At 43.9% G+C, this 23,272-nt stretch overlaps 1 protein-coding gene and 1 long non-coding RNA gene across 2 annotated transcripts in view; both read right to left on the minus strand.

Moving 5' to 3' along the window:
- metro (membrane palmitoylated protein 7-like protein metro) overlaps positions 1-22,959 on the minus strand; it is an 83,526-nt gene extending 60,567 nt beyond the window's left edge. The window contains exons 1-7 of the mRNA XM_065449412.2: positions 22,920-22,959; positions 22,072-22,142; positions 19,581-19,699; positions 16,066-16,143; positions 15,905-15,982; positions 9,102-9,233; positions 6,552-6,633 (exon numbers count right to left, since the gene is read on the minus strand). Coding sequence (XP_065305484.1) covers positions 6,552-6,633; positions 9,102-9,233; positions 15,905-15,982; positions 16,066-16,143; positions 19,581-19,699; positions 22,072-22,114 — 532 coding nt within the window. The 5' untranslated portion in view covers positions 22,115-22,142; positions 22,920-22,959. The remainder of the gene's footprint in view (positions 1-6,551; positions 6,634-9,101; positions 9,234-15,904; positions 15,983-16,065; positions 16,144-19,580; positions 19,700-22,071; positions 22,143-22,919) is intronic.
- LOC135916181 (uncharacterized) lies at positions 18,527-19,564 on the minus strand. Its single transcript, XR_010568868.1, has 2 exons — positions 19,421-19,564; positions 18,527-18,704 (listed from the first exon to the last, which is right to left on the minus strand). It is a non-coding gene; the product is annotated as an uncharacterized lncRNA (long non-coding RNA).
- Positions 22,960-23,272: the final 313 nt, after the last annotated feature.

Raw genomic sequence — 23,272 nt, forward strand, 5'->3', positions numbered from 1 at the left:
CTTCGCCTGTCGTCCTTGTGAAAAAAAAAAAAAAAAAACGATGGTACCTGGCACTATTGCGTCGATTTTCGTCATTTAAACAAGATCACCCGAAAGGACGTCTACCCACTACCACACATCGATGACGCCTTGAACTGCTTGCACGGAGCAAAATACTTCTTGTCCATCTATCTTCGATTCGGCTACTGGCAGATTTCAGTTGATGAAATGGATCGTGAGAAGACGGCCTTCATCCCGCCGGATGGCTTACATCAGTTCAAAGTCATGCCCTTTGGCCTATGCAATGCTCCTGCGACATTTGAATGTATGATGGACTCTCTTCTGCAAGGCTACAAATGGACCACTGTCTCTGTTACCTTGATGACGTTACTGTTTTTTTCTCCCACGTTCGGCAGCCACCTTACCCGACTCGCTGCCATTCTTGCGGTCTTCTGAAAAGCCGGCCTCTAACTGAACTCCACGAAGTGTCAATTCGGGCGCCGTCAGATTACCGTGTTGGGACACCTTGTTGACGCATCCAGTGTCCAACCAGATCTGGAAAAAGTACGCGCCATGTGCAGTTTCCCTGTGCCACGTTCTGCTTCTGACGTGCGCTGCTTCGTCGGCCTGTGTTCTTACTTTCACCGTTTCGTCAAAGACTTCGCCCACGTTGGTCAGCCTTTGACAGATCTTCTGAAGAAAATCACGTCGTTCTCATGGGGCTCTGAGCAAGCTCACGCCGCACTCAGTGGATTTCTGACCACCCCTCCCATACTTGCCCACTTTGATCCATCTGCACAGCAGAATGGTACCGAGTGCATGATAGCTTACGCCAGCCGCCTACTGTCACCTGTCGAAAGAAATTACTCCGTCACCAAGCAGGAGTGCTTGGCTTTAGTTGGGGCTGTCGCCAAGTTCCGGCCACATTTGTACGGCCGCACATTTTCAGTCGTTACAGACCACCACGCACTCTGCTGGCCGTCTTCCCTCCGGGACCCAACAGGATGGCTTGGTCGCTGGGCTTTGCAGGTCCAGGAATTTTCGTTTGTTGTCAATTACAAGACTGGATGCCTCCAGAAGAATGCCGACTGCCTCTCTCGTCACACCGTGGATCCCCATGATCTTGCTGCGCATGATCTGGTGACCTGCGTGATGGCTTTTAATGACATCACTGACATGCGCGCTGAACAATAATACGACGAATCTTTACAGTCCATCATCATCGCCAGAGTACAATCTGGCAGCACTGACGGCACATGCCACATGTTTGTGCTGTACAACGGCATCCTCTACAGTTGCAATATCAACCCTGACAGCTCTGAGTTGCTCTTTATTCTTCCTCGTCGTCTGTGATCCATCGTTCTCAAAGAACTTCATGATGCACAAACGGCCGGACACCTTGGGGTTTTGCGTACATACGACCGTGTACGACGCCGGTTCGTCTGGCCGGGTCTATACGCTCTGTGCGTCATTATGTTGCAAACTTGCGAATTGTATCAGCGCCGGAAGAAACCTCTCCTGCCACCTGTCGGACGACTCCATCCAATTGAAGTTCCCTCTGAACCATTCTTTTGTGTACACCTTAACCTGCTTGGCCCTTTTCCGACGACGACTAGAAGGAATAAGAGGATCGCTGTCACTACTGATTATGCGACACGCTACACGCTAGGCGATAACAAAGGCATTGCTGACTAGTTGCGCAACAGACGTCGCCGATTTTCTCCTCCACGACATTATTCTCCATGAACCCTGGTGCACCCTGACAATTACTTACAGACCATGGCCGCTCGTTCTTGTCTCGAGCTGTCAACGAGCTCCTCTGCTCTTGTGTCACTGAGCACAAGGTGTCCATCGCCTACCACCCACAAACGAACGGTCTTAAGGAACGTCTCAACCGAACACTCAGAGATGCTGTCGATGTACGTCTCCAATGATCACCGTGACTGGGACGCCACGCTGGTCTACGTGACATTCACGTATAACGTGTCCCGACATGACATTGCAGGATATTCACCCTTTTATCTTTTGTATGGTCGCAACCCCACATCACTGTTTGACACCATCTTCCTTTCTGTGCCACGTGTTGCAACTGAGTACGCTTGTGAAGTCATCGATCGCGCTCACATAGCACGTCGTCGCCCGATCTGATTTATTAGCCTCACAGCATATATAAAGAGAGCGTTATGACTGGTGCCATCGCGATGTTAAGTTCGCACCTGGTGCTTGGGAGCTCCTTTGGTCACCATGTCGTCAGGTTGGCCGCTCCAGAAGCTTCTCACTCTAAACAGGGCCTTATGAAGTCCTACGTCAAGTTAACAACATAAATTACTAGATTGCGCCGCTACGGTTTGATGCATCCTCAAGTCCGACGCCTGTTGACGTCGTGCACGTTTCGCGGCTGAAGCCATACTTCGCTCGCAATTCTTCGCCTACCATGCCCCGCGACGGCGCTGCACCACCCAGGGGTCATGTCACGGAACGCTGAAAGAAGAGAGAGGAAGAAGAACGCAGGACGCTGGCTGCTGCATGTTGTTGGTGGTCAGCCATCTTAACTACTCTGACTCATTTTGTATGTATAGTATTGTAAATACACTCTTTCTATACTTCCAACATCCTCGTAACAATATGTCTGGCTGTGGCATCAGAGATGATAGAAAAAGTTGATCCTGAGTCCACCTCCATCTGGCACTGTGCACCTTCAATTCCGACTCCCACATGCATCTTCTTGGCAGGTTGAAACACATTGTAGATAGTGGTCACCGCCAGACCGTCACAGTATGAAATATTTGTGCGAGGGGTGGCCCAGAAATTTTCTGTCCGGCCTTCAGCTTCGGAATTTCAACGTGGGTCAGGCTGCCTTCGGGACCAGCAAATCTTAATAATGTGCCCAGTTTTTCCACATCCCTTGCACTAGTTGTCATAGAACCGACATAGGCGGCGTTCATGTGGGCCCCAACAGCTGGTACAGGAACCGCTCACCCATCTTTCGGTGTCCTATCGCTAACAGGGGCTAGCATGCAACCAAAGAATGTCTTCTTTGGCGAGATCTCACTCCCCGTCATTGACCATCATCGTCCTTTGGTGCAATGGCCCAAATCGTGGCATTTTTATGCTTTGAAGTGAGAGTAAGCTGGGTTCCCGGACAACGGCTTCAGTGGCAACTGCTTCCTCGATAGCATTGGTGAGGTACACCTCCTTTTTGCTAGTAGTTGCCAATTCACCATGTCGTTCTGCAGCCCAAACGCAAAACGGTCCCGTAGCGCTGCATCGTGATTTGAAGGGTAGTGAGGTAGGCGGCGGCAGACTCGCTCAGTGCTTGGTTGCGGTGGTGGAATTTCTTTTGCTTAGCAAGCTGTGGTGGCTTCAGTGCTAGGCGACTGTGCAGCGTGGTAAGGATTGCTTCAAAGGGGTTATTTTTCAGCTGGCCCGGTGCCTCGAGCGTTTGGCCAAATGAAGCGTGGAGGGACTGCAGTGGCTGAGGAATGTCGGCCCCTTCTTGCCAGCGTCTCTAATGTCCTGCGCCTCAAGAAAGAACTCTAAACTTGGTACAAAGTCCTCCCAATTTTCAGGGTGGGCGAGGCCAAAGGCTCAAGCACCTGTTGTGGCGGTCGTCATTGTGAGTGGGTAGGCACCAGAGCTAGCATTCCATGACGGTGATTTGAGTCAAGTGACTCACTTAGGCTTGTTGCTGGATGGGTCCCACCCTCGCTGTCACTGTTATGTTGTGTGGGTTGCATCACGAAACAGCATTGGCAATATCAGTTTATTCGCATTGCACAAAACCCAAAACAATGGAATGCTCAAAACTGGTTAACACTGGTAATTACAGCAGAACCTCGTTGATATGATGCTGTTACATAAAATCTTATGTCACCAACATTCACAAGCAAGAACACAAGAAAATTACCCGATACAGTTATGCTTCTTTTTTACTGATTCATATGTTCCTGGAGCACATGATCTTTCGAAACCTAGGTTCAGTACATCGCCAAACTGCAATCATATGTTAAGTTTTCAGGCCACTACATCCCATCTAAACAAGAAAAGGCAAGAGGAGCACGCATTCGAGAACAGTAGCCGTCCATCACAGCAACTTCCTTGCAGTACTCGCTTGCCTATCTCGCCTGAAAACACCAATACACGCTCAGTTTCCTATTCCGGTATCAGCAAACCTTTTCCTTGGTTGTTTTGCGCCACATTCACTGCTATCCCTACCCACCCTATTGCGATAAGCATATGTTTCGCAGGACGTAGGGTGTAGTGCCATTGGAAGCATACTGCACAGATTTAATAGGTGATAACTCAAATGCGCCGCCTTTCACTGCTGCAGGCAGCACGAAGTGAGCGTCATGTTTCACTCAGACAGCATCGTAGGCATTGTATTCCAGCATCGGCCACCAGCTTGATTTCGTTTGACAACCCATGTTTGACAATGGTCGCTTGGGTGCCACCAGCTCCACGCACATTGGTATCTTGTACTGCAACAATTTGTGCCAAGTGGGCACATCAAAACTCCCACCAACCTGCCCTGATCGAAAAAGGTGCAGACCAAGGCCGAATTCAAGGAACACAAACATAAGCTTGCCAAAGCCATGAAAACGACAATGCATGTTTCGAGCCGCTCGGCCCCCCCAGCTCAGCATGCATTGGCGTATTGTGCTGTGTTGATTTGCACAACGCTTTGCTTTATGTAGATGTCAGCTAAGTCAAGTCTGCCAACATTTTTTTTAGCGACCTTGGATCGTACATTTTTTATCTAGTTTTTTCCAAAACGTATCAATGAGGTTCTACTGTTTATGCACCTCTGTACACCGACAGATGGTGCTCCTGAAGCCCACGATGCACTGCACTGCTCAACCAATCTGCTGAACTTAGCGGCCAGGTTCAGTACACATGTTCCTTTGAAAGTTCCTTAAGCTGCAGAGGGATTGGTGCCATGACTCCTCAAATCAGAAGCAAAAACATTTTTTCTCCTTTGATTTCTAGAAAAGGCTTCAGTGCACTGCAGGAAGACCCTGCACAACCACAAAGAAAGAAAAAGTCCGAGGACATCTACGCATTTCTTTTGAGTTGTGAATGTGAAAGCATTATTGTCCAATTAAATGCCACTGAGCGGTCCTTCGAGTTATGAACTCCTTGTGGGCAAGCGAGGGCATTGAGATGCTTGGCACATTTTGATTTGGTCCTACCGAGGTGCAGTTTGAACGCAGGTGAGAGCTTGCGCAGACAAGGAACGTGCCGATAACACAGGCTTCCGAAAGCGAGAGCAAGGGTGATGCAGCATTGCAGCAATGCCCTCTCTCTCACACAAGACGCGGCTCGCTGGTGTTTCGTTTCGCCCACTCTGCTACGTTAAGACAGGCTCGTGCCGTGGCACCGCCACCAATGGGTCCCCATTGGTGTTGATGGGTCCTCACTAGTGGCCTCAAGGTGTGCTCTTGATGTGGTGTCATCACAGACAATGGGAATTTAGCCGGCTACAGATGCTGGATACCACCTTTTTCACTCTTTGAGCCATTTGACACTTTTGCATCAATAAATGCTGTGACACACCTGTGACTCAGACCACAGTGAATGTGTTAATAGCAAATGTTTATTCTATACACTGGCTTGCTCAGCTTTCTGCTGCACTTTTGCAATGGTGTGCATCTTACTTGGAGGGGCCATCACTAATTGAGACTTAAAGCTTGGAGGACATGCACGGCCAGTCTATTGTCAAAATGCAGAACAGGTTTAGAACGACAGAAAGCTGAGCTAGTTGGTAAGGATTCATTATGCAAAATAGAAGTGAGGCGTGCAGACAGGACACAAGAGTAGGGAAGTGGACGACACGAACGCCGAAGCCCACGGCGTTCGTGTTGTCCACTTCCCTACTCTTGTGTCCTGTCTGCACGCCTCACTTCTATTTTGCAGAACAGGTGTTTCCAGTGATTTACAGTTGAGCCTTTCCAACAGGCAGGCAACTATTTCATAGCATTGTGCTGCTTGTGCCATCTTCAGGGTTACAGTGCAGTTAACTTTACGATTTGCTGTATGTTCAACAGATGGTGCTCTGAACAGTTTCTGCAAGCGCAATACATGTTTAGCATTAACAAACATATTTTTAAATGAAAAGCAGCTTAGTGCTCGCCCAGGAAATTTGGGCACTGAACATTAATACATCTGTTGCACTGCTCGGGCCGAAGTCACTGTGGTGTTGCAGTGATCACACTCAGTTGCTGCTTCATAGATCCCAAAGTTGCATCCTGGTGACTCCTGTGTCTGACTATGTCATTTGTGCAGCAGCTAGAAAAAGCAGCCACAGATGGCAATGATGTTCCAAGCAACGAAAGAGCCCCTTAATGATTATTGCTATAAAATTGTGAAACCTCGCACACATGGCCAGCTATTAACCTCTCACAGTGAGTTACCATCATGACATATAAGCTGCCTAAATGGATACATGCCAAATATAGAGGCAGCATCTAAGAAAAGCAGTTCAGCAAAAAAATGAAAAAGCAGCAAAAGATCACAGTAAATAAGTGATGTCACAGTAGATGCAAACATTGTAACACATCAATACATGTTCTCACCACTTCTGTCAGCAGCCCCTCCATGCATAATCCTTGCAATAGTGATTGCTTTAGCAATTTCATTGTACTTAATGGTGGCACCCTGCACGTAAAAAAGAAGTAAATTATCTTGCACCTTTGAGCAAAAAAGTGAAAATTAAACAAGCAGTTGCCTTGCACGTAAAACTGAACAACAAGAAGAACACTAAATTCCTTCCGACTAGCATATTAATCTTTCTCAATTCTGACAATGGCTGACAAAGGCTTAGTAGACTAGAAAACCAGAACCACACTTCCACTCTTGAATTTCACATCTAAATTGTAGCACATGCGATATAAGCATGATGAAACCACAGGCGAACTGGATATTATGCATACCTTCACTTTTGAATGTGCAGAAGAATCTCTGTTACATTCCTGTTTCCAGAAACAAACTTACAATGGCTGTATTTAATGAAAAATGGTTCGAGACAATCATCACCGATTTCTTTGGTAAACGAGCCTAAGTCTTCATTCATGCTCTTTCATTCTGCAACCACAGCTGCTGAACGGGACTAACCTTGTTTGGCTTTCATTCGGTTTATTTTGTTCATACATTAAGGAAGCATTTTGACATGCAAACAAGGCGCTGCCACACCTCAATGGGCAAAGCGCAGAGTGGAGCAACAGGGGGTCTCTAGATTGAGGGCCTCCACCTAAACAGATAACTGGGTTTATATAAGTGTTTATCGCTCTCACATTTTGTTCACCATATATTTTTTTATGTTGTCATGAAATGAACTGACAATACTTTTATTCATCATTTTAGCAGCTATAATTCTGTCTTAAGCTTAAACTGAAAAGTTCCAAGGAATGTCCAGCGGTGCAATTTTTATTCGCCCACACTTATCACAAATATAATTTCCAGTGCCATGATAACAAAAAAGATATATATAGTGCAAAGGAAACAGAACACTTCTGAAATGACTGGTTGCACTGATCAGATATAATGGTAAGGCATGTGGCTGGCACAAGAGGTATGCCAGGGCACATTCATTTTGCACAGCTTGGAAAGGGGTGGCATGACATGAAAAATGCCTCCTCTTGTCTCAAAATGCCTTCTAAATACCCTGTCATCCAGGAAACTTCATGCTCTTCAATGACAAGTTTTTTTAATGCTGCACTAGATTTTTAGCTTTTCCTGTATTTATCACTAATGTTAACAGCATTTAGTGGATGTTCCAGATTCATCACTATGGCGACAAGCGGTGGAGGCTAAAACTCTCAGGATTAGGTTATAAATTCATGTGCACCTACTATCGGTGTCAAAAGCTTGTGGGGCACACAACCTGCAAAATAGCTGAATTTCTACAAAACCTACACATGCAGCTTGAAATATGAAGTTGCAGCCTACATTATCCTACATGACAAGCACAGTGCTGCATTTGTTTGGGCACTGCATGCCCAAACTAAGCACTTCTGGAACCCATACCCCATGAACTTTGGCACTAACCGTACATAAGTACTCAAGGAAGTAGACAAATTGACGGCTATCATGTAGCTTAGTTGGCAAAACGTGACATAAAAGAAGACAGCTAATTTTCCTATGCTTTTATTGGCTTCATTTTCTGTTGGTGTCACATGGCTGTTTCAAAACATTGAGCCCCTCAGCTTCCCTAATTCTTTTTGCTCAAGCATATGAGAGTGTATTTTAAGATATTTGCTGATGCTGCCCTGTACTTACCATGATATTTTATGTGATTAAAATTGACTTCAGTATTCATGATGCATAGAAGTACCTCACCTTTACAACGTGACAGAGTTTGTGCAGTGCAACAAAACCTTCTCCAATATTTGGATAACTGCAGGAATGCTAATGCTAAAATTAGCTCCAAGTTTCCTACAAAAGATTATCTTTTTGAAAGAAAGCATTAGAAAAATCAGAATTACCTGCAGGCATGTTAAAGCAAAGCCCCAATAAGCACCAAATTATTGTGACAATTAAGCTCTCTTTCAAAATAAAAATAAAGCTCTAAATTTCCTCCAAAATAAACTCTAAAAACACATGAACCTACAAAAGGTTCCTGCAGCACAAAGGTGACAAGTACAGGGCCGCTATTTTGTAGCGATACCTTATGGCTTATTCTATGCTATTCTTATCATCCGCCACACACGGCCGCCTGATCCCGTTGATAATGTGGGCAGACCGTCGCTCGGACCACTGGCCAAGCGCGAAAAGCCTGAAAAAGCATAGAATCGTAAAAGGCATCGCTACAAAATACCGGCCCTGGGCACTCTCGCTGAGCGATGTGAAATATGCAACCACCCCATCAATTTCAATGGAATGAGTGACACACAGACTAGTGTTAAAAAAAAGCTCTTACTCGAATCATGACACATATCTAGAACAACGGGTCATTGGGAATGATACTTATCATGTGTGCCTACACAACAAGAGCACATAGAACACATAGAAGGGTTAAAGCTGCTATTGCTATGAATGCCCGATAGCTGTCACTCCAGAAGAATAGGCTGCATTGGACCTGGAATCTCCTTTGGGTTAAACTGCAGAAAAATGTACCCAAAGCTTACTAATGGCTCGTTGCTTTTCACAAGCTGGACTATCTTGATGGTCTCTTCATCCTCTTCAGCTTCATAGATTGCTTCTGTGAGCGATGGTAGAAAGTCCTTTTTTGCTATAATATCATGGGCCCCAAGCAAAGCCTGGTAAACAGATGGCAATTACAAATATGACAACTGCTTTGCATGAGCAACTAATACATCAGAGAAAACAACCAACAAGCAATTAGTATTAGTACCATACCTGAATGACAAAATCTTAACACAAAGTACTGCTGCAAGTCTGCTGTTGACAGATAGATTAGTTGACTGCATAGAGACTAAGGGAGTGTAGCTATTAGAATTCTTAAATGCAAATAAAGGAACTTGAAGAAGGGGGTACCAGTGGAACACAAATGACATGTACAGAAGGAAAAGGCATTAGACACGGACGGATGCTAGACTTTCAACTGTGCTTTATTGGAATTCACATTACCACACATAACCTATGATGCATGTACATCTTCAACTCCTCCAAAGACATGTGCATTGATAGCACCGTGAAAAGTACATAGCTGCATGAAACAACTGATGCACACGCATGTTCTACTCATCCCAAGATGAGAATCAATGTCAGTTTTTATCACCTGTTACCTACCCACTAGGTAAGCACGCTCCTTGTTGGTGAAACACAGACGTGTCATTGACACAGTTTTCTTTCTGATTTCCAATGTGAAAGACTTCTAAGATTTCCCGCTCATATCTAGGCTTTGCCCTCCATAAAATGGTCACATGATCAAACATTGGCACAACTTTTTTTGCACTTCTTGCAGCCACAGCAATGAATTGCCAGATCGCTTCCCTGGTCCCCGCTTAAGGATGCGTTACGCTCTTGCAAGTGCTTATTAACACACCTGCCTGTCTGGCCTATATAGACTTTACCACAAGCCAACGGAATGCAGTAAACACCAGTCTTGTACTCAATGAAGGGTGTCACATGTTTAATTTTACAGGCCCCTCTATTTCTCCTCTTGTTTCCAGTCCTCGCGCACACACTAGCCAGTCTGCAAGGTGCAGAAAATACAACGCTTACACCTTGCCTTTCAGCCACCTTCTAAATTTTGTGAGAGATTTTACGAATGTATGGCATTACTTCTAGTTCCTTCCATCGCTCTGATGTCGCCGACTTCTGTCCTGCAAAACCTGTTACTTTCCACAATCTGGCTTCAGCAGCAGCCCTAATGACCGAGAAAAAGAAGCCTGCTGCGAGCAACCACTCAACCTGCTGTTGCAGGCTACACAGTGGCAGCAGCTCTTCTTCACTGTGTCCAGAAGGCGTCTGACTGCTACACCCCTCCTGACCAGTTTAGACAGATTAGAATCATATGGCATTAGTGCTTTTTTTATTCAGAGGTGAAAACATCCAGCAGACATGGCCATTGTCGTGAAAGGTTAGTTGCAAGTCCAGGAACCTAATGCCTCTGTTATCGAGCAGTTCACAGGTGAAATTTAAACCACGAGAGCCAGCCTTAAAAACATATAGAATATCCTGTGCAATACTATGTACTATGTCCCCAGGTGAAAGCTTTTAAAAAGATTTTAAAAATCGTCAACATATCTAAACACTCGTATCACATGATCGTTGTTCAACAATGTGAAAATGAGGTAAATTTTTGCCAGGAATATACTGCATAGCACTAGGGCAATGCCAGACCCAATACAAATCCCTTGCTTTTGTAAAAATATGCAACCCTTAAACTTGATCAGGACAGACTCCAAATACCAGGACAGGAGCTCAAGAAATGCTCAAATGTTCATGCCTGCTAGGTTTTGAAAACGAACCTCCCCACTAAGTTCAATCGCTTAGGAGACATAGTAGATAGTATGACAAAGGACATTTTATCTGTTTTTAAGGGCTGCTCTCGTGGTTTAAATTTCACCTATGAACTGCCTGATAAGAAAGGCATTGGGTTCCTCGACTTACAACTAACCTTTCATGACAATGACCATGTCTGCTGGATGTTTTCACCCCAGACTAAAAAAGCACTAATGCCGTGTGATTCTAATCGCTCTAACCTGGTCAAGAGGGATGTAGCGGTTTGACGCCTTCTGGACGCAGTGCAGAAGCACTACTGCCATCGCATTGTGTGTAGCCTGAAACAGCAGGTTGAGAGGTTGTTTGCAGCATGTTTCCTTCTCTCGGTCATTAGGGCTGTTGCTGAAGCCGGACTGCGGAAAGTGAAGGGTCTTGCAGGCCAGAAGTCGATGACATCAGAGCAAAGGAAGGCACTAGAAGTAATGCTATACATTCATAAAATCTCTCATAACATTAAGAAGGTGGGTGAAAGACAAGGTGTAAATGCTGTATTTTCCACACCTTGCAAACTAGCTAGCCTGTGCATGAGGATTGGAAACAATGGGAGAAAGAGAGGGGCCTGTAAAATTAAACATGCGACACCCTTCATCGAGCGCAACAATGGTGTCGTTTACTGCATTCCGTTGGCTTGTGGTAAAGTCTATATAGGCCAGACAGTTAAGTGTGTTAATCAGTGATAAGTGTGTTAAGTGTGTTAAGAACATAACACATCTTAAGCGGGGACCAGGGAAGCAATTTGGCAATTTATTGCCATGGCTGCAAGAAGTGAAAAAAAAAAACTTTACCAATGTTCGGTCATGTGACCATCTTAGGGAAGGGAAAGACTAGATATGAGCGTGAAATCTTAGAAGCCTTTCACACTGTAAATTGTAAAGAAAATTATATCGGCGATACGTCTTTGGGTTATTGGGATTGAAGCGGTCGTAGTTGTAGGAAGGACCTTGACTCTTCGTCGGGACTTAGGAGAGCAGGATTTATTTTCATTTTTTTACATCTTAGACAAGACATACATCGACAGTCTAGCGTGACTTCCATATGGAGCCCGCAAGACTAACATACAGCAAACAGCTTACGAGCACACAGCTCACGAGTACATTTCGAGCATGACAACGAGCACTAGGACGCGCACACAACGAGCACGCACTAGCAGCCGACAATCGCTGCTTATAAGCACTTGGTCCCCCCTTGATTCCAAGCGGACGGAAACGTTCGTCCAGTCACCGTTCAACGTCACCGAAGATGACCCGCCCTTTTGGAGGTGGAGGAGGGCTCACATACACGTGCCGCACACACACACTGGTGTAAAGGTCCGGAGTCGACGACAGAGGGGCTTCGTAGAACTCTGCTCCGTCCCGGGTGGCGCTGCCGGGTAGCACATTGACTGGTGTCTCGAAAAGCTCATGGTTAGGTTCCGCCAATTACCTCCCCTCGAGAACTCCCTTGAGCTGACCCCGCGCCACGTGGCTGCCGGTTATCCGCGGTTCTCTGAAGTGCGCCCCGTCCGGTTGGATTGGAACACGTGCAGCGGGCTGAAATAGCTGGCACGTTGTCACCCCGTACGGCCATTCCTAACAGGGTTTAACGTATAAGAGTGTGCTTACCTAGCGAGTAGGTAAAAGGTGATAAAAAGTGACATTGATGCACGTGCCTTGGCAGGAGTAGAAGATGCGCATATGCGTCGGTTGTTGCGTGCGGCAATGTACTTTTCGAGGTGCTATCAATGAACATGTCTTGGTAGGAGTTGAAGATGCACATGCATCAGAGGTTATGTGCAGCAACGTTAATTCCAATAAAGTACAGTTGAAAGCCCAGCCTTCGTCTGTGTCTGATGGCTTTTCCTTATGTAGGAGTCCTTTGATTCCCTGGTACCCCCCTTTTTCAAGTTCATCATGCATCAACTGGCCTAAGAGCTTGCGCTAATGCAAATCAAGAAGTCTTTGCTATTCAACTTGTACTTGATTCAAGAATTCAATATTTAACATTGTAAAATATTCGTTTCTGTTGAAATATAAGGAACAACGACACTTATTGGAATCTCAAGGGAAAATTACCGATGTAAGCGAGACCGTTTCAAATGATTCTACCGCATAACAATCACTGGTTCTGTGAAGAGGAACCAATTTCTCAGTAAAACACATAAAGCACCCAACTTCCGTAATATAACTTTTAGTCATTCATTGAGAATACTTCACCTTTAGGCACCCTGTGAATTTGCTGTTTCAATTTAGACAAATAATTTTTTTAAGAGAAGCTTGTTTGGCAGACTTTCCCGGACTTTCCTTACCGTGCCTGCTAGGTGCTGCTGCTGTCTTTCCGAATAGCTCTCACAAAAATTTAATTACGTACCTAATGGTGGGATCAAGCCTTGATCCCCCAGTGCAGTAGCCCAATGCTCTAACCATTAGGCCACAATCGCACGTATACTTCTATCGTGCTAATTGCTAAATAGCTCTTTGAGAGAATTGCCGCATACGTCGCATTGTGTAGCATGTGTGCGGGAGAGCACATGTACACATGCCAGTTTCTTTTACACCAAAGATGCAGGAATGAAATGGGCAGCCACTTGGTTAACCGCTTTACATAGATTAAAAGATGTGAATTGGATCTGCATAACTTTTTGACACATCTCATATCGACTGCATCTCCTTAACCGACATGAAGTGCAGTATTACACTTGCCTTCCTCAGTAAATGCAACATTCTACATACATCTGCTGATGTGCGCTTCTCGTTTTATTTAACTGTCGTCATGGATCGCAGGATAACGGTAAAAAGTCACAATTCACAAACTCCTCAAAACTTTATGTCCAGTTATGGACAGCATTATATGCATGTATCAAATAATGTAAGGCTTTTTTTTACCAGACAACCTCCATGCAAATATATACATCTCAATTTAAGCAGAAATAAGAAAATATACTGTATTCAATGTTTGAAGGTTTTTTCTTGTAAATATTCATGTTCAGTTTGATTCACGAATTCAGTTTGATTCAAGAATTTCATTATTTGAACATCCTTAATAAATATTGTACGGGCGCAACAATTAAAAAAAATTAACGTGAATAGACCGTTTTTTCGTAGGCGCCGCCATATTGTGAGCGCAGTGGTGCCGCCTATGAGCAGCGCCATACTGGCTTGGGTGAAAGCGGTCTTTTGCATGGCAGGTATATGCTCGGCGGCAGGTTCTGGCGTTTGTTTTCGCCGTCGTGCGGCCTGTTTAGTATGACGTGCGTCTTCTACGTGGTAAACGGTTCTGTGAGACGTGCTGAAGTGGTTTAAAACGTCATGGCCGGAATTTCTGCTGGCGTTGAGGTGGACGGAACACGCAGCGCGATGTGTGCGCGCGTATTCGAGTCTACAATCACCCTCGGAGATGAATTGTGTATTTCTGAATGTTCCAGTCACTAATGTGACCTTATTGCAGTATTATCCTCTATTTCTAAGCTGCGGTTTAGGAGCCATGAAGCATACGCGACGATCGTAACAGCGTGAGCGTGGGTACCGTTCTGCTACGATAGGAACTGTGATGTTATACTTTAATTGACAAGCGTTCAAACTGTTCGCTGCAGGTTACATTGCGTGACTACTTGGTTCGATGGATGAGGTTTGTGCCCCTGAATAAAATAGTTTTTGCAAGTGATAGCAGCATACCTTACAGTCTGAATTACGCTTGTCCAGCAAAGGGACTGTTTACGAACTGCGCGAGCGTCCTAAGCAGTGGTAGGTGCTGGATTACATACATCTTTGTTCTATATACCGCATGGTCCAAGCATACCGCATCAGCGGTTATATATTTATAAACGTTGTGCGGCGTGACTATGCGAGGCCCTGTTGCGGCGTTAGCCCGTTTTCTCTTGCTTTTTCTAGAAAGAGGATGAGAACCAAATTTCTTTTTCGGTTGTGTTCGTTCCGTTCTCTACGACGCACTCGCACGCATTATGGAAATTTTGTCGTCAAAAATAGGCATCGCATTCTTTTTATGCGATCCCTCATATATTATGGCTGTATGCAGGCCAAAAAAGGCAATGCCGAAGCGCACAGCTTACGTATGTACCGTGCTGGATCACCAACCGCAGTAATCACTGTGTTGAGCAGCGCTATCGGCCTCATGCAGGAAGGCTAGCGTAGACATACGGTAATTTCAAGCCTACTAGACTTGAAATGCGCGAGAACGATGCTGGTGCATCACAAATATTTGATTGCGCCTGCCGCTTAGATGTTTTGTGGTTGCCTTAGGTTGGCCGTGCACGAGCATGCGCTTTTATGCTTTATGTTTTACTCCCTACGCCAAGCGATCAGATATTGAGCAGATTTACCATTTCATGCTGCTAATACAGAGACACCGGTTTTCTTTGCTGAATTAAAACCGATATAAGCAAAATAGTTCACAACACACACACACCGCGACTGATAATGTGCGTACACCGCGGCTGATAAAACGCGTCACATTTTCGCGCCCCCAAAAGATATTTCCGCCTATTGTAGTTACCTATACACCGAAAGGCTTCCCTGACGACCTTATATGAACGGACACGGCGTAAATTTCACAGAGTACGATCTAAAACATCAAGAAATCGTTCCGCAGCACGCGACAGCAATACTTTCAAGCAGCGCCGCGCCGGATCGCCCAAGCCAGAGAGGAGGAAAGGCTCTCCGCGCGCCCTATCCTCCTCGCCCGATGAAACGGTCCATAGCCACCTCATTTACATTGTCATGTTTATGAACAAGATGCATGTTTTTTAAGCACTGATGCTGCAATATAGGCCAGTCAGTCACTCATTTTTACAACCCCTACAGGCACCTAAATCCAATCACTTTTAGCATAATACTTCATTGCCCAGAAGCTCTAAGATATTTCCATATTCCCTATGATATAACTATACAAACAAATCTGAGTACCCTGTTAAAGTTGATGAAAACATCATGCACAAATAAAGCAAGAAGAAAAGATGAGTTCACACCTTGACATGTGGGGAAGATATCAAAATACAGAGCTCCTCAGCCTCTGGCTCCATATTTTTTTGGAGGGCATGTAACACCTGTGTAATAAGAAGTTAGGCATCACACAGGTGCGACAACAAATGTATTTTTTAACGAAGCTCATCAATAAAGAAGCTAATACCTTTTCGGCAGTGAGTGAGGCATCACAGCTGGAAGGAGCAATTCCTCTGTTGCTGAAGCTGACAATCTTTGTATGTATCTGCATGACAAATATATTTAAAATGATAATTAAAAGACTAAAAACATAAGTACAACCTATTAAAAGTAAGCTACTTCAGCTAATGCACCCTGTGAACAAGAATCAGTAACTTGCATACTAGTCTAGAGCTATATAAGCAAAAAAAACTGTTGAATAACATTTTGGAACAACACAACTTCCAAAAATTTTAAAAACAAGCCAGCTATATAACAAAAATGGACTACATAGTACAACCTCATTCAAACTTTATTGAAGAAAGCATGAGAGAAACATACTAACCAAGAAAACGTAAGATCCAAAGTCAGTAAAAAATCTGGCAGACTCAACTGTAGCTGATAACTACGTGATGCGAAGCACTGGGCGAATCCCTACAGCATGAGGCGCCGACATGCATAGAGCTGGTGGGCCCAAGCAGCCTGATATGAGCATCATTGTTCTCACTGCTTCAGCTATCTTACGTTTGCACTCCTTAAACTTGACCTAAGTCAGCAGTTTCTTTGGGTGGGGCATCTTGGCAGGAAATTTTGACATGCCCACTCGGTTTCTGTATGAATCGTTGAGGCACGAGATGCCAACGCTCGTGTAGCTGGTGGGGCCGCCTGAGTGACACAAGACAGCTTTGTTGTTTTCATTCAAAACGGGATTGTATCAACAAGGTTCTACTGCATTAAGAGTGTGCAAATATTCGAAATTTTAAATATTAACCAAATAGTCTTCATAGATTCGAAATGGCAGGCGACACCAGAATACGATGCTGCCAGAGTGAAACATGACGCTCACTTCGTGCCACCTGCAGCAATGACCAGCAGCGCGTTTGGGTTATCGCCTATTAAAAGCATCCAGTATATGCTTCTAATGCAACTTCGCCACACGCACTGCGAAACAGATAGATGAAATGCTTATTGCAATAGGGTTGACGGTGATAGCTCTGAATGCGATACGCAATGACCTATGAGATTTGCTGGTTGCAGAAGAGAAAACTGAGTGTGTGTGTGAGAGGAAACGGGCGCGTGAATATTCTAAATTTTAGATATTAACCAGATAGTCTTTGCCATTAAATTTGCGTTAGATTCAAGAATTCTCTATTAAACGTTACTGAATATTCAGTTCTGTTCGAATACGAGGGATAACACTTATTTGAGTTTACAGGGAAAAAGGCGAGTAGCGACTGCTCTGACTGATTCTGCTGCAGGAGAACAGTTGTTGCTACACAGAGGTGCCAGTTGCTGAGAAAACCCATGGAATAGCAAATTTTTCTTATCAATTTTCAGTCATTCAGTGAAGGCGCTTCACCATTTAGGCATAGCAATTTATTATTTGAACAATCTCGCCTTGTTTGCATTCCTTTAAACTTGATACGCAGTGCCACAGTATTGCACACTGCTTCTTCACCAAACAGCATGCTTCATGCATCTGGCGATATGCCGTTTCTGTGCTTCATTACTGTCACTGTCATACGGTGTGCCACGTATACGATCGTCTTTCTGTTTCTCATTTAAAAGCATCTCAGTTGATTGTAGATGCAGTGCTGAGTGGAATTACATTTACAGTATCAATTTAAGTAAATTAACAATTTTTTATAACACAGACTCAACACAACCTTCTTATTTCAGTACTTAAAAATGATAAAATACCCAGTATTCAATTTGACAACCAAAAGTTGCTTTTTCTAATATCAGCATTCAATTCATCAGAAATTTCATGATTCAAATACTCCTAGTAACCACTTAGGAACTCTCCAGCTGTACAACATGGACTGTGTAAAGCAGAAGTTAATTACAAGAATGAGCCAGCTAATTTGTATAAGGAAGCTTAATTGTTACATTTGGGAATTGTTTACCCTTGAAAGACAGCTTGAATGTTGCCTTGTACAACTTTTGCTGCCAGAGTGCTCTAACATAACTAGTCAAATATACCAAAAGACAATAGTTGTCTTGTACAACTCTAGTTGCCAAAGTGTTCTGAAATAACAAGCCAAACATTCCAAAAGACAATAGTTGCAACGTTCAAGTAAGAAGACCTTGAAGTTCAAATGCAATGAAATTTTCTATTGTGTAAAAAGGCTAGTTTCAGACAGTGTAGATAGTAGCCTCCGAGCAAAATTTTACATTTTAGATACGAGTGGTTTAGTACCGAAAAGTTCGCATGAATGTACATTTTTAATACCAAATATGGAAAAAAGAAGCCACTGTTACAGCTCACTGGAAATGATGCAGGAGCCAGAACATTAAAAAGCGGTACGGCCCCTCTGCGTGCCCACCAAGATTAGCCCAATAGTGTGCTGTAGTGGGCCTTTGGTTCTGTGACGTGATGGAACTATTCACTGTGAAGCAATACTGTGGACAAGGAAGTAAAGCACTAGGACACTAGACGCACACAAAGCGCAGACTAAAATCTTTTTAATGACAGTGACAGAAAAAAGTATATATAGCGAGAGTAGTCTTATTCTAGAAGGTTCCTCCGCTCAGTTCTCCGCCTGGACTTGAGGAAGTGGATGGCAGCGTCTCCCCTCAACTGCTCTTCATTGACACTCCACAGCAATTAGTGAGACAGTGTCTTTTCTAGTGGAGTGGAAAAAGAGCATCGAGTCGAGGATTACTTGAATATACATGGATTAGTCTGTACTTAATGTCTGTCTGGTGTCCCAGTTCTTTACATCTTTGTCCACAGTGTTGCTTCGCAAAGCAGTGTTTCATCATGTCCAAGATTAGGCAGCGCCCAAGGTAAGCTAAAAATATCAGAGGCAACATGCTGGGGTTTGCGTCATACTGTCAGCCTAGGTGCTATTTAAAGGCTGCTTATAAGAAATTTAGACAATTAGCAGGCTAGTAGGCTTTGAAAAAATTGCTTTGATAGTATATACTGTATACCCTGCAACACTACCAAAACGTAATGTGCCGAGAGACACAAAGGAACTATCTACAATGCATTTAAAGAGCAGTACAGCCAAAGTCCTTGATGGTAACCAGCTCGTGCCAAGCCCAGATCAGCTTCATCTTCCTTTGCGCAATGTCTTGCAAGCGCCTGTTGTATCACAACAATATTATACATCTTTAAAGTGAAAGATCATGGCAATTGGCCTTAAAGATGGTACGACATTACAATCACTTATACCATGTGGAAAATCAATAAACCAACACTGCATCCAAATACTACATAGTCTTTTTCTCAGATCCGACTTTTCTAGAAGGTCGGAAAAAAATCAAGCAACATTAAGAAATATGTGAACAACAGGCATTGCATTACATACAGCGGCCAGGAAAGGTAGTGATCATACCTTTAGAAAGCAGTCAAGCCATTTTCACAGCTTTTAGCCCAGCAAACCTTTCAGCATATTGTCTGGTAAATAAATTTGAATTTGAACAAAAACAAAATAAACTTATACACCAAGTTCTCAAGAACATTGAACCCACAAAGAATTCTGAGCAACAACGTACATGAACCAAGGCTTGGAGGGCTTTGTTTTGGAGCAGAGCAGCAAGGAAGGCACGGTCGTCATCCCCACTGTGAGCTTTCTGGCACACCTGCTCCAGTGAAGCCAGAAGCCTTTGTAGGGCTGGAAAAAGAGCCAAAAGACAACCAGGAAATCTACCTTTCAGCCATTTATTAGAGCAACCTGCCGTCAGTGAACAAACACACACAAGTTCGTTTAAGAAAATGAAAAGTATTTTACAGGAACAATTTTTGCCCACTGAACATTTGCCTTGCTAACAACAGCAGCAATACAGCCATAGTAGATGGCTGTATTTCAGCTTTTTTTTAAGTATGAATGTAATGTCTCAGCCTCTACATCCGAAGAAGATGTGCTTAGGCCTCAGCTTGCATTAACTTGCTCAAGTGCAAGGACTTGCCCATAAGAGACAAACTCTATCGAACATGACCAGGGAAAGAACAAGCTGTACAGTTTTCAAATACTAGTAGACCTGTTGCACTACTATGAGAAAGCACATGAGTCTGTCGAGAAGCATATTATATGGAGTGGACTTTTTTTTTTTTAATAGGCCCCTACACCTCTCCCAGCACAACACCTTCACTTATGAGATTCCAAATGCAGGCCTTGGCGAGGATGTCAGATTGCTTATTATCAAAAGTACTACTCAGCAGAAAAAAAATTATTCCTTGTCTCTAAGGGGGTTCAAACTTATGACTAGAGACTGAATAATAGGCAACTGCCTATTTGTTATTTTGAGCCAAGGCATATTTTCATGCATGAGCATGAATTAGGGGTTAAGAAGAGGTTTAGCACTGACGTTATAGTGCCTATAATGCCTATTTGTGTCCTTTGTGCTTACATATGCAGATTTCTGCTTTTAGCACCTGCAAATGTTTTTGGGGTGCTCTTTTTGTTTGAAGATCACATTCTGTTGCTTCTTTCCACAAGACCTGGCAGCATTGGCAGACTCTGCTGCTATTGGCAACACACCTGGCAATGTTACCTAACAAATAAGTCATTGCGTTGTCAATGTTAGTTGATCTTTTGAGGGCCTTTCACCCTCTGTCTGACACACGTTAGCAATGCAAGAGAAAAAGACCACGAAAAGTCTCTCTCCTTCTGCAGCGGACCCGTAATTCCATATTACACTGCACACAGAAAATTTAGATACATTTTGTATGCTATTCTGGAACACACAGCAACACTCCCGAAGTGGCTGCTTTCTGGAGCATCTGGCAGGCAGCGACACAAGTTTACACTAGCACCGTCAGTAGCAGCTTGCATCCCCATAAAAAATGGCAACATTGCATTTTTTTTCAAACCAGGCAAGCATTTGTGCTAAGTGTTGTAATGAACAACATAGACTCCAAAATGTGATTTTTCTGCAAAATTTCTGCAAGAACAGAGCAGTAGTAACCACAAAATCATTTTTCTATGATTTTAAGTGAAATATGCACATCCCTGTACAACAGGTGTGCACCAAGAGGTGCACATAATTTATCCTAAGGCCCAAACAATGAAATCTTCCTTTCTTTCGAATGCTTCTTAATGTTACATGAGGCCTCCTTTTAGCGAATTACTGATGGAGGAAGCAAGCATACTCTAAAAGCTCCCTTCGCCTGTCCTCACGTAAGGAACAGTCACCGCATGCCTGGGTATGAGAGCTTCCCTTATAAGCTTTATGCGAATGACTTCATTCAATTAAAAGAAAGTTGGATTTTCACATAATTTTTAAATTGAACTGCTAATATAGAGATGCATCAACACTTTCTTCCAGTTTTGTTTCAACATGAGAGACCACCACAGTCAAGCGCTAAATGATGTGTTTCAGCAACACTGGCACACCAGCGTCACGAAGTGCCACTCATGCCCAAGGCTCATGCCAAATGTGCAACTGAAACGAACGCTAACAGCTGGCACCATGCTCACATTTCTCTGCAGGCGGACGACAGCACGTACGTGCAAGCAAACATTACATGAGGCAGGGTGAATCATTCATTCAGCATCAGGAGCAGAGTAAGGAAGCATGACAGTAGCTTTGGAACAACCTTACGCTGAGGAAGCACCAAGGAAGCCTTCACCGAGGGCACCTCAATAAAGAAGCTTTCAGAGTGACATAAGGTGGCCTCACCGCAATGAAGGCTTCCTAACTGAGGTAAGAAAGATTTCGTTGTTTGGTCTTAAATGTCCCATGAACACATCCAGTAAAGATTAGGTGAGATGGCTCAAAAAGTGCTTATAGAATTTCAATATGCAGCTTACATTATTCCACTATACAGAACATGGTTATGTTGCATAGATGCCATTCAATGAATCATCAGATCAATAATCTAATGTGCCAAGGGCAACAATGATTTCAAAAAGCATGCTAAACTATGCTATTTAAAACAAGGTCTCAAATAATGAAGCAGTGCAAGTAAAGTAAAAGCAATGTTAACCTGTTTGTTGGTCAGAGCTTAAACTTTGTTAAACAGTAAAGTATACAATGAACATACCTTGGTCACTACGAGTTCCATTGTACTTGCCTCCTACAGCCATTCCCTTTGGTGGCAGCAACTCATCTTTACTGAAAAAGTTATAAATATGCGGTAAGTTTCCATTATTACTACAAACTAATAAAGACACAGTACTTTACAACAATGACATAGCTCCACAAAGCAACAAACAAGACAACGATAGCCAGCTATGACCCCGATCTGTAATTGTTCTAAGTGTTTTGTACTCTGTGTCAGTAAGAACATTAACAAAGACTTTCAAGACGATGATAGATGAAGACGAAACCTGGTAGGGCCCCAACAGCTGAAGCAAAGGAGACAAGACGGCATCTTGCGAGGATTAAATTAACAGGAGCAGTAGTACGACTGACGTGAACATACTCAGCTGCTGCCCACAAAATAAAGGTGAATGAGGCCGACCGAAAGCGCTACCAGTTGAATTTAGTAGACGCACACCCCCATTGGCATTTTCCCAAGGCTAATTCCGTCTCACACCTAGATACAAGAGTGCCAGTGGAAATCTCAACAGGGCCATTCTGATTTTGTAGCCTTGTTCAACTGACCTAAGAAACTAGTGGTGACAACAATCTATCAGGGCTTAGAGCAACTAGGATCAACCAGTGGCTCACACCAATCCTTCGTATTATGCTCGCCAATTAGCCGTAAAATATATTAGAGGCGATGCCAAAACACTGGTCTGCAAGTACTTAATCCCCAGCACGTCGATGTTCCCCATGAAACCTGACATGAGTATTGCAATGAAACGCAGTAATATAAGCAGCCGCAAAGCGTAACGCACGTATATTGCGTCAAATTATATTTTCATTGACGCATTGGGAGGAACTGACGCGAATGCTGTGTGTGGCTGCGTGAACTTGCATCTAAGCAAGCGCTTCGCGAGTACTCCGATGCACAAAACCAGATTAATGATGCTTGGATGACACACTCGACAATGAAATTATCTGTGTTGCACTAGAAACATCTCACCTTAAAAACGTCTCTCGCCAGCGCAACTAGCTGCAAGTGGGCGTCATCGCGTCACGTCACTGCAAAGAAATCCAAACGAAGCACGGCGCAGTCAAGCGAGGTTAGTGTGATGCAACAAGCGCGTCTGTTTTCCGCGCTTTGCATCTGCGCTGCGTTAGCATAAGCACAATATCTGGCATGTAGCAGAACGGTGTGTTTCGGTCAGCGCACCATC

This window comes from Dermacentor albipictus, chromosome 1 (assembly GCF_038994185.2).
Source record: "Dermacentor albipictus isolate Rhodes 1998 colony chromosome 1, USDA_Dalb.pri_finalv2, whole genome shotgun sequence".
Taxonomy (NCBI): Eukaryota; Metazoa; Arthropoda; class Arachnida; order Ixodida; family Ixodidae; genus Dermacentor; species Dermacentor albipictus.